Genomic DNA, 15361 nt, shown 5'->3' on the forward strand with positions numbered 1-15361 from the left:
CCGCATGCATGCATCTAATGGCAGAGTCCATGGAGAGAGTTCCAAGGATTGTTTTTAAAATGTTGCCATATATCGTGGCTTCTTCACATTCATGAATGCTGGCTAAATATCTTCATGGTCTGCAGTTGTCCTACCCTCTGCTTTTCAGCTTGCAATTTTAGGCTCTCCCTTCTCTCCCTCATTGGCTTTTAAGAATGTAGCTGGCTTTGCTGCTGGTTCTCTTGGTAGCAGGTGACTTGCCAAAGTGTGCTTTCATGGACCATTATTGGAATGGTGGGTTCTAGTACTCATATTTAGATGCTGCTAACCTTTCTAATAACAACCTAATGTGTATTATGTCTTAAATGCCATAATGTGGTAATTGATGTTTCATTTAACATGCAAAGCCTCATAATACCTGTGCATTTAAAAAAAAAAAAAAACACAACAACAACAAAGTTGGATTTTACCAGCTGAGGGAAATGAAGAACAATAACAGTAATGTTTGCTAATATGTATTGGAATGTTATTTAATATTCTTTCAAACTTCAATATGTTCCACATACAAAAAGTAGTGCCTTAGATTTAGTAGAGGGGTAAGCTGAATTTCTACCATGTTGTTTTGTTTCTGTTTTTTAAGTCCTAACATTTCGAATGGTACCCAGATCTGTTTCTTTTAAGGTGATAAAATCAGTTACACAAGGGGAAGGGAAAATTAGATCTGGTGTTTTGATTTACTGGTGGCCTTTGGGCACCATCCACACATCAGGCTGGCCTGCTGGAAGTGTGCAGATGGCACAGGGAGTGAGGTCAAGCCCTGAAACTTCTGTTACATTTAGGTTTACGTGAGTTTTAATAACAAGAGCACTTGTGTCAGCACATTCTATAGAGATCAATCAGAAATTGTTCCTGTTTAATCTACAGCATTAGTTTTCTCCTCCTTTTATGTCACACTTTGGGAGCACATTGCTCAGTTTACCTATTAAAAAAATTTGAATTTCCCAGCACTTTTGCACCTTATCTGGTGAGAGCATACACTTCTGCAGCAAGCAGATGGCGGAGCAAAGTCTGAACGCCTCACTAAAGCTCTGTAAGGCGCAGTGATCAAACAGAAGGATGTAGGCCTTGTGTTGTCTGTCTACAACGGAGTAAATTGTCCCCGTTGTCTGACTAACCAGTTCACCTTCCCACCCAGTCTGTGTCCCTATCCTGTTGAAACACTGTTCACTCCCGTTAGAAATACTCTGTGTTTGTTGTACGGGTGATACTTAATCTTAATGGAACCGTTAAAATGCATGAAAAACAGAAGAAAATCTCTTACAGTCTTTAACTGTTGTGTATTCTCATCTTTTTTTCTCCCCACTCCATCTCAGCTGTGCTCACCTTCCTTTGTGTTATGTCTGTTTTAGATTGTAAGCTCCTCAAGGCAGGGAACTGATTGCTTCTCAACTGTCTGTAAAGCACCTTCTACAACTGTGGTGCTCTTTGAAATACAAATTATAATAAATATTAGAATCGATTCCCAATGAGTTAAAAGTTTTATTTGTTTTTAATGTTTTAGCAACAGCAAGGGCAGCAGGCCCAAGTGACACCATGTAAGGAAGGTGCTCAGAGGACTGGGGGTGACAATGTAAGAACCCGTGTGCTGATGAGTGAGCAGGGCTGCTGTTCGGCTGTCCGTCAGTGTTTGACTGCTCTTGCAGACTGCTGTTGCTGGTGTAACCTGTACAACCATCCTTCATTGCTTTCTCTCTCTGTTGTCTTTGATAGCAGCGCTCCCCTTATCAATTCCCTCATCATCACTCCCGTCTGATCTCCTCTCCGAGCAACTTTGAACACATCTACCACATGACTGTTAATTCAGCTGAAAAATTCCTCTCTTACGATTCCATAAACACTGCATTTTCCCCGCCTCCGTGCTCTGCCCTGGGTACTCCAAACTTTATGACTCAGAGGGTATGGATGGCTGGGTCAGGTGTTCACTCTACTAATACTGTGTGGTTTTCCTTTTGCCTGGCTATTAACATGGGAGAAAAACCCTTGGAAAGTGGTTTCCTTCGCCTGTTCACTGTCTTCTATCACAGCTGATTTGTCTTCTGCTGCCGGCTGTGGTCTTTCAACAGCTCTGATGAGCTAAAAAACAGATACAGATAAACAGAAAAAATGTTTACCAACTGGGCTGAACCTTTTACTGTGAAAATGGCATTTTTAGTTACTAGAAAGGTAACTAGGTGTGGGAAATCTGAATAATGTTTGTGTTTCACACCATACATCTCCAGCAGTCAATGGCAGAGACAGGATGCTGTGTATCAGGTTGTGCTAGGAAAAGGATTCTGGATCTGTCTCTGTTGGACCAAAATTTCAAGCTGTTTGTTTACAGTGAAATAGTGAGAGTGCAGTAATGTTACACGGTACTGTGCACAGTTGGAGAGAGACACAGATTGTGCCTGGGTGGTTTCTTGGTTCAGTTAAAAGAAAATTGGAATACATACAAGCAGGAAGATCAGAAATTAAAGATATCGGGTACTTGTTCATATAGATCCTGTTAATCCTGGTAGTTTTAAAAAGAGTCTGAGGTAAGATACTGTGCTGTAATTATCCTTCCAGTTGGAAAGTAAAATGTGAGGGATGGAAGCGATGCTTTCTTTTTGCTTGTTTTTGTGTATCCTGGCCTGACTTATGTGAGGTTGCTATATCCTATGGTAATACAAGGCCGTACTAAAACAAGCCCTTATGTACCTCCTGCTGCATTGTAATTGTGTTCTGTGCTGTGGCCTGCAGTTCTGCTTTGGAACAGTTTTGCAGATAGATCATGAATAATCTGTGAAGCAGATGTGTATAAAAGAAGGGTGGACAGCAGGGCTAGGGAGGCAATTGTTCCCTCCGCTCTGCCCCTGTGAGGTCACATCTGCAGTGTTGTGGCCAGGCCTGGGGCCCCCAGTGCAGGAAGGACATGGAGCTGTTGGACCAGGTTCAGAGCAGGCCACAGAGTTGCTCAGAGGGCTGGAACATCTTTCCTAAGGCAGGCTGAGGGAGCTGGACTTATTCAGTCTGGGGAAATGAAGGGTCCAGTGAGACCTCACTGTGGCCTTCCAGTACCTTGAAGAGAGCTTACAAGTAGGAGGGGGACCAACTTTTTACATGGTCTGATAGTGACCGGACAACAGGGAATGGCTTTAAACTAAAAGAGAGGGGAGTTAGGTTCGCTGTTAGGAAGAAATTCTTTGCTCAGAGGGCGTTGAGGTCCTGGCACTGCTGCCGAGAGCTGTGGGTGCCCCATCCCTGGAGGTGTTCAAGGCCATATTGGGTGGGCCCTGGGCAGCCTGAGCTGGTGGGTGATCTGTGATTCTTCAGTGGTGGATGGTTGCTGAAGGTTTGCATGTGTCTGAGCCGTGCCTGCCACTGTGATGGAAACACTGCTGTTGGTTTCTGTGGCCTTTCAACACTCTTCAGACACATACAGCAAACCTTCACTGCCAGACTGGTTTGCTGTTCTTGATCCCTGTCACTGGGAAGGGGTTTGTAATGCAAATCTGCATCGAACACTAAAGAGAATTTAAAAATACAGGAGGAAAATAAATATTTTTTCCATAAAGCCCCAGAACAAAATTTCACACCATGAACTTCGACTGGTCATGTGCACACTCATGTCACTGTTGTGTAGTGGTCACATACATTAATATCCAAAAATGAAATTGCAGCATTTTGGAAAATACCCTGTGATGACAGGTCTGCATCCATCCTGGCTTTTCTGGAGAAACAGCCTGGAGCATTGAAATTTTGTGCCTCTTTGCCCCTTAGAAGCACTGGAGGTTTAGGCTCGTGTGAAGGAAAGCAGTTGTCTCTTTTTGGCTTCAGGGAAGAGATACTTTAAGCTGTCTCTGGAAAGTAAAGCCGTGGATTTTGCTTTTGTGTCTGCCCATATTCCTCTCCGTGTTTGGAGTTTGTAGTACAGGAACAATAGCAGTCCCTGTGCAGGACTGAATATTGAAACCTGGAGTGTGTAGCAAGAGTTGAAAACGAACCCTTAAAATAGGCTTTTAAGTCATGTCCTGCCATTTCATGAAAGAAGAGCTTAGGTTTACATCATAATGAACAGAACCTCAATTAATACAAGAAAACAAACAACATGATGCACCGTGGACAGAGAAATGCAGGCAAGCACTGTGGGCACTGTGGCAGGTGCTGGGTACAAGCTGGGGCTCAGGAGCACTGCCTCCCAGTGGGGCTGCACCCACTGACTGGTCATTCACTGCTGCATGGCGGGTAACTGCTCAGCAAGCAGCTTCTCTGCTGCTGAGGTTTTTTCTTCAAAGAGAAATCCTGTCACATTTCTCCATTTGGTTCAGCAGCAGGGATGAATTTACCTGCTAGGATTTGTATTGTTAATCCTTATGAGGGGTTTTTGTCTCTAAGTAAAGCAAGCTCGAGTTTTTTGTTTTTTTTTTTTCCCCCTCTGTTTTTAATTTGCTGTGTTTGCCGCTTGATAACTACCGCTAACTGCCATTTATTTTTCTTTGAATTCCCTTTCTGCATTGTGTGCGTATCACTTTGGGTGCAAAGTGCCAGGCTCTCCAGCATGTGCTTCTTTTATTTTAGATCAAAGAACAAGGGAAGATTTGCTTTGTGGAAAAACTTTCTACAAGGAATTACATGGACTTTGCAAACTGAGGTCAAAAAAATAACTATAAGACTACACAACTAAAATAAATTAGTCTTTTTAATGCACCCATTCCTTCCTTCCCCTGATGCCTGTATGTTGCCTGCTCAGTCAGTGTTAAGAAGGTTGGTCTCCTTATCGTTACATATAATTGCTGTCCCTGCTACATGAAATATTGTCAGTTTCTACAAGTACAGAGCTCCTTCCATGCAGCTCCGGCGCACTGGCCACTGCTGCTGCACTTGGCTCTCCTGTACCGTTCTCAAAAGACAGCAGCGAGCCATTCCCTGTCCCCGTGGTTCCTTTTGTATCTACTGTAGGGCCACTGGTGTCGGTGCACAGCCAGACTGCTCACACGGAGCTGTAGTGCAGATCGCTTATGGCATGGTGAGGGACACCAGGAGAGAAATTCAGTGCTGCAGGTTATTTGTCCTCATTTGGGAAACAAAGAGTAAGCAGGAGGCAGCAGTGTGATCCTCAAGGGATTTTTGGAAGAGATTTGAAAACAGTGCAGCAGTAGCTACAGGGAGAAGTAAACAGGGCTTTTTCACTGGTAAGCTCTCGTGTATTTTGTTGGTGTTTGAGAGATTTTTAATTCTTTCTTTTTTGCATGCTAAAAATCTGTCATTCCTAGGCCACTGGAAGGGCAAAAAGCAGAGTTGACTTTAGTAGCAAAGAGGTCTGTAACAGCAGTGACTCTAAGGGTCATTGTAAAATTGGACTGACAGCAGGTTTTTAACAATTGTCTGATAAAGTCTGCACCACCTGATACCTGTTTTTATAAAGCCTCTATCTGATTATTCATTTTAGAATAGGGCTAGAGAAATGGTGTCTGAGGGTCTTTCAGAGAATCCATCCAGGGGGTGGAAATTTCTCTTCTGTAACATTTCAGCCTAGACAGGTATTGCAATAGGAAATGTGGGGTTTTTTTTGGTTACTTTCTCAGAGTGAGGGTGGGGAAATAATGACATATGAATGGGAAGAAATAACCATTATTGCAGCAAGTGTTTGGTGAAGTGGAAACAAAGTAATATTCAGGGATACCTGCAGCTCTTTTCACAGTCTGCAGCTGTAAATGTTTCCCGAGCCTAATTCTCATTAATGCTAATCACTTAATAGTGTAAATCACATTTGTCTCTTGCTTAGGCAGAGATAAAACAATGGGTATGGATATTTTGGGCTAAAAAGACAGCTTGTATACAAAGAGATGGGTTAAATAAGCTGAGAAGCCTTTTCTCCTAAAGTCAGCTGTAAGCTAACAGAAGCAGAAATAAAATCTCCCAGAAATTATATCAAAGTATTTTTTTTCTTTTAAAGACCTGTGTTTAAGGAGCTGCCATATTCGAATAAAGACACTGTTTTATCTGTTCCCTCAGTATAGGACCGCTTCAATTCAGTGACAGTTTTCAAAAATCTCACTGGGACTCTTAGGCTGCAAACCAGGAGTGATAATGGCAATCCGTAGAGTAACCAGTGGTGGGTGCTCTGAGACTGAAACCATGAAGCTGATTCTGGCTTTGGTTCAGCTGGTGTAGGTCTGAAGAAATGCTGTCCGTATCTTTGGAACCACCTCAGTTATCTGACAGATTGATCCTATGATCCAGTATGTGGATCCATAACTCCACAGGCATTGGGGATTCATATGATGTCCGTACAAAATTGCACGTGCAAGCCTCAAGTGGTGGTATCACAGGGAAATTTGAACAAAATCCATAGAAGCATGTGCTCAGAACGCATTATGCAATAGGCATGGAATTACGTCTGTAGCAGCTTAGGCTTGCAAACCATCCTTTCAAGGAAATTCTTGAATTATTAGACCTACCTTTTCAGTTGTCTGCATATGTCCATGTAATTCAGCACTTCATTGTCAGCTGTGTGTGCTTCCATTCTCTGCACTAAATTGCAGAATATTACTTTGCAAATTTTGCTGACTTGCTGCTCAGATAATTCAGCTCTGGTAAGGTTGGGGATTTGTTGCATTCTGAGACCTTCCTCCGTGATGTCCAAGGTTGAGCCAGCAGTCAATAAGAAACATGTTGTTGTGTGTCTGCATTGCAGAATCTTCGGCCTCAGGAAAGTCGGACCGTATTCAGTGGCTCTGTCAGTATCCCATCGATCACGAAATCCCGCACAGAACCAGGACGATCGATGAGCGCGAGCAGTGGGTTAGCAGCAAGTAAGCAATCAGATCTGTGTTGCTTTGGGGCTGTGCACACGTGTGTTAGGGAAGAGCTACCTGCACTGCTTCTCTCTGTGCTGCCACTAGACAGGACTTTCAGAGGCCATGGCTGGCTGTCCTCCCTCTGTGGGCTGGACGGAACTGTAATCTTACTTTCAAAGAAGCCCATCAATAAGGAGCTAGCAGGTTTGACTTCCCACATTTGGCATTTGTCAATTTTTTACAACCGCAGTTAGAATTGAAAAGACATTCTTACTCTTGGGACTTCTTTGCTGCAGCTGAAGTGGTGTAAATTGTTGACAAGTTGTTCACAAGCTCCGCATTTATTAATTTTGTTGCTGAACTCTCTAGAGCTCCTGATGCCTCTCTTGCTGCTAGTGCAAAGAGAGTGTAGTAGAAAACCTGCTGGTACAGAAGAGTTACAATGCATAGGGAACAGCTTTCCTACTGCTGCCATGCTGTCTTTGTGTGCCACAGTCAGCAAAGTGATCTGCGCAGAGATGAGGCAAGCGACTGAATAACAGAGCATGTGAAGATAGCCAACAGACTGCAGAAAGCCTGTATGTCTGCTGTAGTCTGCATGTTCCAGTACGACTCTACCTCTCCCCAGTATAGCTGGGGAGAGATGCCTAGAACAAGGCTGCCACCACAGCAGTTTATTCAACTGCTGTCTTTGTTAGGGACACAGTGACTACTCTCTGCTGTATGCTAACCCTGACATGTCGAGGAGCAGCGGAAAAACTGCATCTAGCATCAGACAAGATAAAAGCACACATTGACGGCAAGCCACGAGCTGAGCATCCTGGGACATGCCAGAGGAAAGCAGAAGTAGCCAGCCAAATAGCCTAACATCTTTTTAGTACCTTGTCTGGGCATCTGCAATGGTTTAATTCCTCTGCACATTTTAGGATCATCTGCACAAAATGGCAGTGCATTGCGGAGGGAATTCTCAGGAGGTAGCTATGGAGCAAAGCGTCAGCCTATGGCATCGCCCTCAGATGGTTCCTTATCCTCTGGTGGCCTGGACCAGGGCAGTGATGCACCAACAAGGGACTATGAGCGAGAGGTGAGTGATAGGATAAAGAGGAAAAAATCTAAGTGCATTGATAAAGATGAGGAAGTTAAATTATGTTGTGGGTTTGGTGTAACTCCTTGATTGCCTGTGAGTTTGGGAATTGCTGTTGAAATGAAAACTCGCTGTTGAAATGAAAACTCACTGTTGAATTTGCGAACTTCTATTTCGTGTGTTTCAAGTTGTGCTGACAAGACTTTGTATGTGATTGTCCCCTGGTATGTGGTAGTGGTGACACTGCACCTCAAATATTGTGGTCAGTTCTGGGCCTCTCACTACAAGGATATTGAGTTGCTTACGTGCGTGCTGAGGAAAGCAACAAAGTTGGTGAAGGGACTAGAAAACAAGGCTTGTGAGGGAATTGGGGTTATTTAGTCTGCAGAGAATGAGGCTGAGGGGAGACCTCATTGCTCTCTACAATTACTTGAAAGGAGGTTGCAGCGAGGAGGATGTCAGTCTCTTTTCTCAGGAGACAAGTGATAAGGTGTGAGAAAACAGCCTCCAGTTGCACCAGTGCAGGTTCAGGCTGGACATTTGCAAGAATTTCTTCACGGGAAGGGCGGTCAAGCATTAGAGCTGGCTGCACAGGGAAGTGCTGGAGTCTCCATCCCTGGAGGTATTTCAGAGATGTGTGAATGTGGCACTCAGGGATATGGTTTACAGATGGGACTTGGTAGGTCGGCTTGATGTTTGGACTTGATATTGAAGTGTTTTCCAACCTAGATGGTTCTGATTCTTTTTCAACTCTGGTCCTGGTATTTAACGTGTAGAAAATTCTCACTGTGCTCCTTACATGGGATTTCAGGAGCAGTGAGGCTTCCAAAGATACTGACTGAGCAGACTAACAGCTTGATAGCAACCTCTCACAGCTTGAAGTGCTGATACTCCTTCTGTCCTTTATTTGCAAAGACTCTTAAGCTGTAGTAGCAAACATTTCACAGCAGGTATTTTGTTGTAGTATTCACTCTTGAGTGTCTGAGGTTAATGAGGTTACTTAAGAATTATCATGTAACAATTTCATTTAGAGCAGAAACTGGATTTAATCATTTATATACTGTGCAAAATAAATGCATCATTACAATAGGACAGCAGTGCTAAACTCAGTCCTTTCAACCAAGAAAATTATATGTAGAAGAGAAGTTGACTAGCAAAACTTCCCCAGATTGTGTTCTAACCAAGAAATGTGAAAATTTAGAGCTCACACAGGATTTTCACTGTACAGAAAATATATCCTTCCAGTTAAAACTGGCAGGCAAGTGTCAACCCAAATACGGGTCAGACGTATTTGCACTCTGCTGTACTGTGGAAGAGCTAACTAGACTGACTTGATCTGGATGGATTGAATTAATTTCCTGGGAGCATCACAGAAGAAACTGTGATGAAGCCCATACAATGAAGATTCCACTGTTTAGTACAAGAGCATCTCAGATCTGTGAAAAGGCAGGAGATGTAGCTCACAGCCTGACGCTACACACTGTCATTGCAGAGTGATCTGTAATCTGCAAGAATCCCACAGCTGCTGTGTCCTTCTATCTCCAGGTTATGCCTGCTGTAAGCAAACTGATCTACTCTTAATTCACACCCCTGCCAAGAAAACTTCTCAGAATTTTTGGGCACAAAATATGTGCATGCCTCTGAATCCAGTCACTTGTTGCTCAGACACCTGCGCTCATTCAGACTTTCCATCCTGTTACTTACTGGTGTTTTTCTGTGTATTTTGGCTGCAGGACTCCGACTCGCCGAGACACTCCACTGCATCAAACAGCTCCAACCTCAGCAGTCCTCCCAGCCCTGTTTCTCCTCACAAGACCAAGAGCCTCTCCCTGGAGAGCTCTGACCACGTGAGTTGGGACTCATGAACTGCTTCAGCATTCAGATTTGACACTACAGCAGCTTGCTGTCCCCTTCACTTGCTCCAGTTCACACCTTCACCATCTTAACCCTCCTCATTCCCCACCCGAAAGTCAACTGGGAGTCAGGTAGAGAGGAAGGTAGAAGCTGGTTGTCTGCAGCACTGCCTCACCCTCCCTTCCCCAGATTTGACAGCAGCGAATGAGCAAAGCTAGGGTGTTGGTAAATATCAGATGCTGTAGATTTGTATTAGCATTGGTTTCATCTTTCGCGATTACAGCTGCTTTCATTTTCAAAGACATATATTTATCCTACCCCACAATTCCCTCAAAAGTAACTTAAATAGACCAGACCAGTATCAGCAAGAGAAAATTTAGAGGGATTTGTTTTCGTACAATAGCTCATTGTACTGTACAGAAGCAGCACAGAGACTCCTTCCCCTGCACGGGGAATGATTGGTATGTCAGAGGCACATAAAAGCTTTCAGCCACCATGTTTGAATGTCTATCTGATTGTTGCCAGCAAATCCTTATTGATTAAGATGATGCATATTTTACTACAGTACAGAGTTTAAATAAATACACAGATGTTAGAGTAAAATATGTATGTATATATTAAAAAAGAAAAAAAAAGAAAAAAAAGAAAAAAAAAAAAGACATTGTGTATGCAGCAGAAGATGGATGCTTATTTAAGAGAGCCTTTAATTTAAGATTTGTGTTGTCCCTGTTTTCATACTCAGTGATATACAGACTTGGAGGCCTGGCCTAAAACCTTTCACAGGACAGATATTCCTTTTGCAAATCATTTGCTGCACTGCTGGGAGAAGCCCCTGCAGTACTTTCCCAACGTTTCTTTATTTCTGGCAGTAGCATCTGAGGCTGTAGTTCCTAAGTTCGTGTTAATCCCCGTCCTTTGCAAAAATGACAATGATTGGAAAGCGACCTCCCCGCCCCAACACCCAAGGGCACCCGTCAGCCAGCTGGCCATGCTGGGTGCTGGTGTGTGGCTGTGCAGCTGAGAAACCTGCAGTGGAGGTCCTTACAGAAGCAAGGGAGCTCAGTGCCACAGGATTCAGCAGGAAAACTGTTTCCCTGGGTCAGACTTTGACCGAGCTTCACTAGGAAGGGAGCAGTCTTCCACATCTCTTTCACCATCCCTTAACAGAAACCTGTTACTGTTGTTACCAAATAATAGTTTATAATACACATCAGCCAAACCAGTGCTCTTACTCTGAAGCTAGCTACTGCTGGCTGTGCTGTCACTGTAGCAACGACAAACCTTGAAGACTGACCTCACACTGTTCACACTGTGGCCATCACAGATGCCTGGTCACCCACAACTGCCGTGCGGGTAAGGTTGGTTTTCCTCTCCCTCCCAACCCGTGCTGTGGGTCTGTGCAATTTGCAGTTGTTTCTTTGTGCTCACCTGCTGTTTGGTTCCAGTCGCAGGCCAGGAAGACAGAAAGTATTGCAGTGGGTGACAGAGGCCACTGAGGTTGCAAAAATAAGTAAAAAGCTGAAGCTGGTCATGCAGTCACCAGAATAAATTGAGAAACTGACGTACAAAGGGATGGTAAGAGGAAGATCTCTCTCTCTCTTTAGGTAGCAAAGCAGATGTGTTTTTCATTTAGGAGTGTTCAGATGAGCCTCTTTTCTCAGTAGTATTGTTGCTGGCATTATACTATGACCATACTCAAACATGTAAGGGCTTTTTGTATTTAGAATACTGTTTTTTGTGGGTTTCAGAAACTTGCTATGGCTCTAAAACCATTCCATATTCTTGCAGTTAGCAGTAATATTGTGTTTCAACCGCATAGAAATGTTTGGAGTTTTCCAGTTTCTGTCTTCTGTAATGGAAGTTATAGGTAAGTTCAGACTGTGTACAGTAATTTCCAGGTATGAGCTAAGTGTGGAACAGGGGATGAGACACAGAGATCATCGCCTGTATCATTTTATCCTGCTGGGTCTCCTCAGTAAGATTTCTTTTTCACCTTGAATCACAGCTTGTCCAAGCTTGTCACTGTTACATTAGGACAGGAATTCAACATTTTGTTTTAATAACTGTTGTTTCAAAACCTGTCTCTCTCCAGTTTGGGTTTTTTGGAGTAGCAAAATGGTAATGGTGGTTTGTTTTCACTTCAAAGCTACTACTGTTGCAAGCCCGGCATTTAATACTAAAGGCCTTAGCCAGCAGCTTAGCACTTGCAATCAATTCCTCCTAGAACTGGTTTTCATCCTTGTGAGGGACAGAGAGGCAGGGCATTATTGGCATCACTAGAACTTCACATCAGCTTCTTTTTACAGACTGCCTATTGCTTCCAGTATAGCCACTGATTTTCCCCACAATTCCCTCCTTTTGGTGAAGCATGTCCACACACTTCTCAAAGCCTTTGCAGACTAGTTTTATATTTACTGTATGTTGTATTTAAACATTAATCTTATTTTGATATCGAGAGAAGGCATTTAAACAATAGTCACGTAAGGTAGAGCCGCCTGTGCGACACGTCCCCTGAGAGAGGGTCACCGCATCGTCTTTGTGGACGTTTTTGTAGCTGAGTTAATGCTCTGTCTGAAAATGGAACCCCCAGTGCCACGACACAGCAAACAAAACGACCCAATGTGCCCGTTTGCTGTGTCCTGGTGCCTGCAATCTATTGCTTCTCCAACCCGCTACAAACAGGCATTTTCAGGCAGAGCAGAGGGCAGCTGTGTGACACAACACTCCACAGGAGGAGAGCTCCACAGGACTGCACTGTTTGTGCACCACAGTTTCTAAGCCTGGGCATTTTCCTTTAGGATTACTGTATTTAATCAGTAGGTTGGTACTGTGCATTTTGTTACGCATCTGTTAAAAAGAGAAACAGCAACTGTTCTCTCAGTTGAAAAGCAAATGACCACATCGCTTCTTGGTAAAGAGAAATGTCGTCCTGGGACTTGAATAGTTCTTACTTATTTGGGGACCATTTGATTATACATTCGATTTTAAACCACGCTCATCTTTTTTGTTGGCACAAACACTGAAAAGAAAAGCATTCTGTAGCTGAGCTTTACGCGTTGGGCTGGGGCAAGCAGCTCGGTCATTTGAACTGTAGGACTTTTGCCTGGTATCTCAATGACAGTTGTCTCTTAAGGTTTGATGTCTGCTGCTTTGCACTGTAGCATTGTTTCACCTCCACAGTTTGAGGGCTGCAACTTGTCTGGGGAGCTTGAAACCTCCCCTTCAGTCTGTGACTGTAGCATATGTTCTGTGTACACAGTTATGTGTCTAGCTGATTTTTTCCTTTTGGCTGAGACTGAAGGTATCTCGCATTTATGACACAAACATATGGGCTGTTGGTTTTGCTTTTTATTGTTAATTTTGCAGGCAACAAAGGATGTGAAGATTCAGGCAGCTACTAAGGACTCCAGATTAGAGAATGCAAAGGTTTGGTCAGTAGGTTTCCCCTGTGCGTGCACGGACACAGACATGTGCTTTCCTTCCACATTTCCTACACCCAAAAGCAGGGTTGGAATATACTCTGCTCCATTTTATCTGACCTGTAGAAAACAGCGCTGACTCCAGAAACCCATCCACGTAGCTGTGGAAGTGGCTGCTTTTCCTCTCTGTTAGCTGCTGCAGCTTGTTAGGAATGCACGTTTTGCTCATCTTAGCGAGTTTCATAACTTGCTGTGCCTGATTTGGTTCTGATAAACTGAACAGCCAACTGTGTTAGTCTCAGGTATGCAGCAGAGGGAAGTAAAGGGTCTTGTCGTAACAAAGAGGTCCCCAGAGCATCGTGTTCTTTCTCATTCCGTTTTATGCACTTCGTTTAGTTTTATACAAATACATTAAAGGTCAAACTATCACAGTGCAACTACCCCTACCTCCTTAGCCTGGGAATCGAAGTGGCACATGTAGCTTCTGCTGTGGGTTTTGGGGTTTTTTCTTTTTACATAGGAGCCGGTTGCTCAAAGGAAATGGGATGGTTTTCTGCACTAGCACCAAAGCACGCAGAAGGGCGCAGGTGTGTTCAGGCTGTGTTTGGCAGGTGCCCTCAGAAGCAGGCCTATGGACTTTCCGTGCTAAATTCCAACTCCGCTTTGTCTTTCTTTCCAGCCGCAGCTTTGTATAACCTGTTTTCACTTTGTGTTTAAGAAAGTCTCATCCACAGGGAAGAAATCCACAAACAAACCAGTGTTGGTAATTCAGAGCAATTATACCTGCCTTTTTATGTATGACAGTTTCATATCATTTATTTTTAAAATATGGGATTTTTTAGGTTTTTCATTGTAATATTATTGTACAGTTTTGCATGGCATAGATGTAATCACTTTTTTGTTTTAGATTATAAAAGCTGACAAGTGTGCGTGTGGGGGAAAGATTCTGCTTTTTGCCTCTTCTCACTATTTTGTTTAATGCCCTCAGTGTTGTAGGGGACATTGTTAAGAGATTCTCTGCTACAGAACAATGATGTAGATTCTTTTGCACAGAAATATTTAAGGTGGAAAAGTCAACAATGTAAAAATGACTCACCACCAATATTTTATGTTGGTAACACTTAATATTAACCTACTTTGATGTACTGCAATAAAACAGGGAACTGTTAGAAATGTAGATGTTTTGTCTCTTTTTTCTTCTCATACCTCTGCTTTAGCTTTGAGGAGGTGATGTAATTGTGTTTTTGAAAATTTAATGGGCTTATTTAATGCATCTGCATGAGGACACAGGGAAGAAAAGTAGCGGGTGTGCAATTCTATTCAGCTTATTACCTTTCAGAAAAACTTACCCAAACCCTTATGTTTTTTGCTGTAGCTTGGTGGAACACTGCCTATTCCTTGCGCTGCGACCTGTGCAGTCACCTTTGGTTCCACAGTACATGGCAGTGGGCCTTCTGTTGTCGAGGCATTAGAGAAGTAGAAAGTGAGCTGTGCGTTAGGGGCCCTGTTCATCTCCCAGCACTCATTTTCTGTCTTGATGCAATACACAGGTTGAGTAAAAGAAGTCTGTACAGCACTGCTACCATGTAGCTTCACAAAAGCAAATGTAACCTCTGGTTTGCCCTGTGGAACTAAGAACTGTTTCTGCAAGAGGAACTTTCTGGAACTTACAAGTTTGCTGCAGCAGAGGAACATTCATACCCATGCCCTGCTTGCTCAAGCAAATTCACTAGCAGCATCGAGCAAGCAGCAGTGATATGATGGTCTTGCTCCTTGAAAAGTGTCATGACTCCTTTGACTTCAAGCCAGAGCACAGCATTTCTTGCTCTGTTATACTCTGAAGCAATTCATCATGTCACAAAACTCTGGCCAAATCTGCAGAAATTATTAAGGCTTTTGGAACGTGCACAAAAGGCCAGGAGAAGTAGGGCCTGAGCTCTCCTTAGCTCTCCTAATAAGGGAACAGCTCACCTTCCGCTGCTTGTTATCCTTAAGGCAAATGCAAAACAACTCCATTGTTCATTCTTTAACAAACAGTCTCTCTCTAGGGAAGGGAATTGTTTGCTGGGAATTAAACACTCGTGCCCCAGCATGGCATCCAGAGCTGTAGTCACACAGATACTGCATAGCAAATCTCACTAGCTGTGCCTGCTGGAAAAATTGAACAGTAATGCAGTTGTGTGTTTTTGGTTGTTTTTTTTTTT

At 43.3% G+C, this 15361-nt stretch overlaps 1 protein-coding gene across 1 annotated transcript in view; it reads left to right on the forward strand.

Moving 5' to 3' along the window:
* Positions 1-14334, forward strand: part of LOC100545977 (serine/threonine-protein kinase MRCK alpha) — a 40869-nt gene extending 26535 nt beyond the window's left edge. The window contains exons 15-18 of the mRNA XM_019612623.1: positions 1541-1609; positions 6698-6815; positions 7727-7884; positions 9618-14334. Coding sequence (XP_019468168.1) covers positions 1541-1609; positions 6698-6815; positions 7727-7884; positions 9618-9749 — 477 coding nt within the window. The 3' untranslated portion in view covers positions 9750-14334. The remainder of the gene's footprint in view (positions 1-1540; positions 1610-6697; positions 6816-7726; positions 7885-9617) is intronic.
* The last annotated feature ends 1027 nt before the right edge of the window (positions 14335-15361 follow it).

This window comes from Meleagris gallopavo, chromosome 2 (assembly GCF_000146605.3).
Source record: "Meleagris gallopavo isolate NT-WF06-2002-E0010 breed Aviagen turkey brand Nicholas breeding stock chromosome 2, Turkey_5.1, whole genome shotgun sequence".
Classification (NCBI taxonomy): domain Eukaryota; kingdom Metazoa; phylum Chordata; class Aves; order Galliformes; family Phasianidae; genus Meleagris; species Meleagris gallopavo.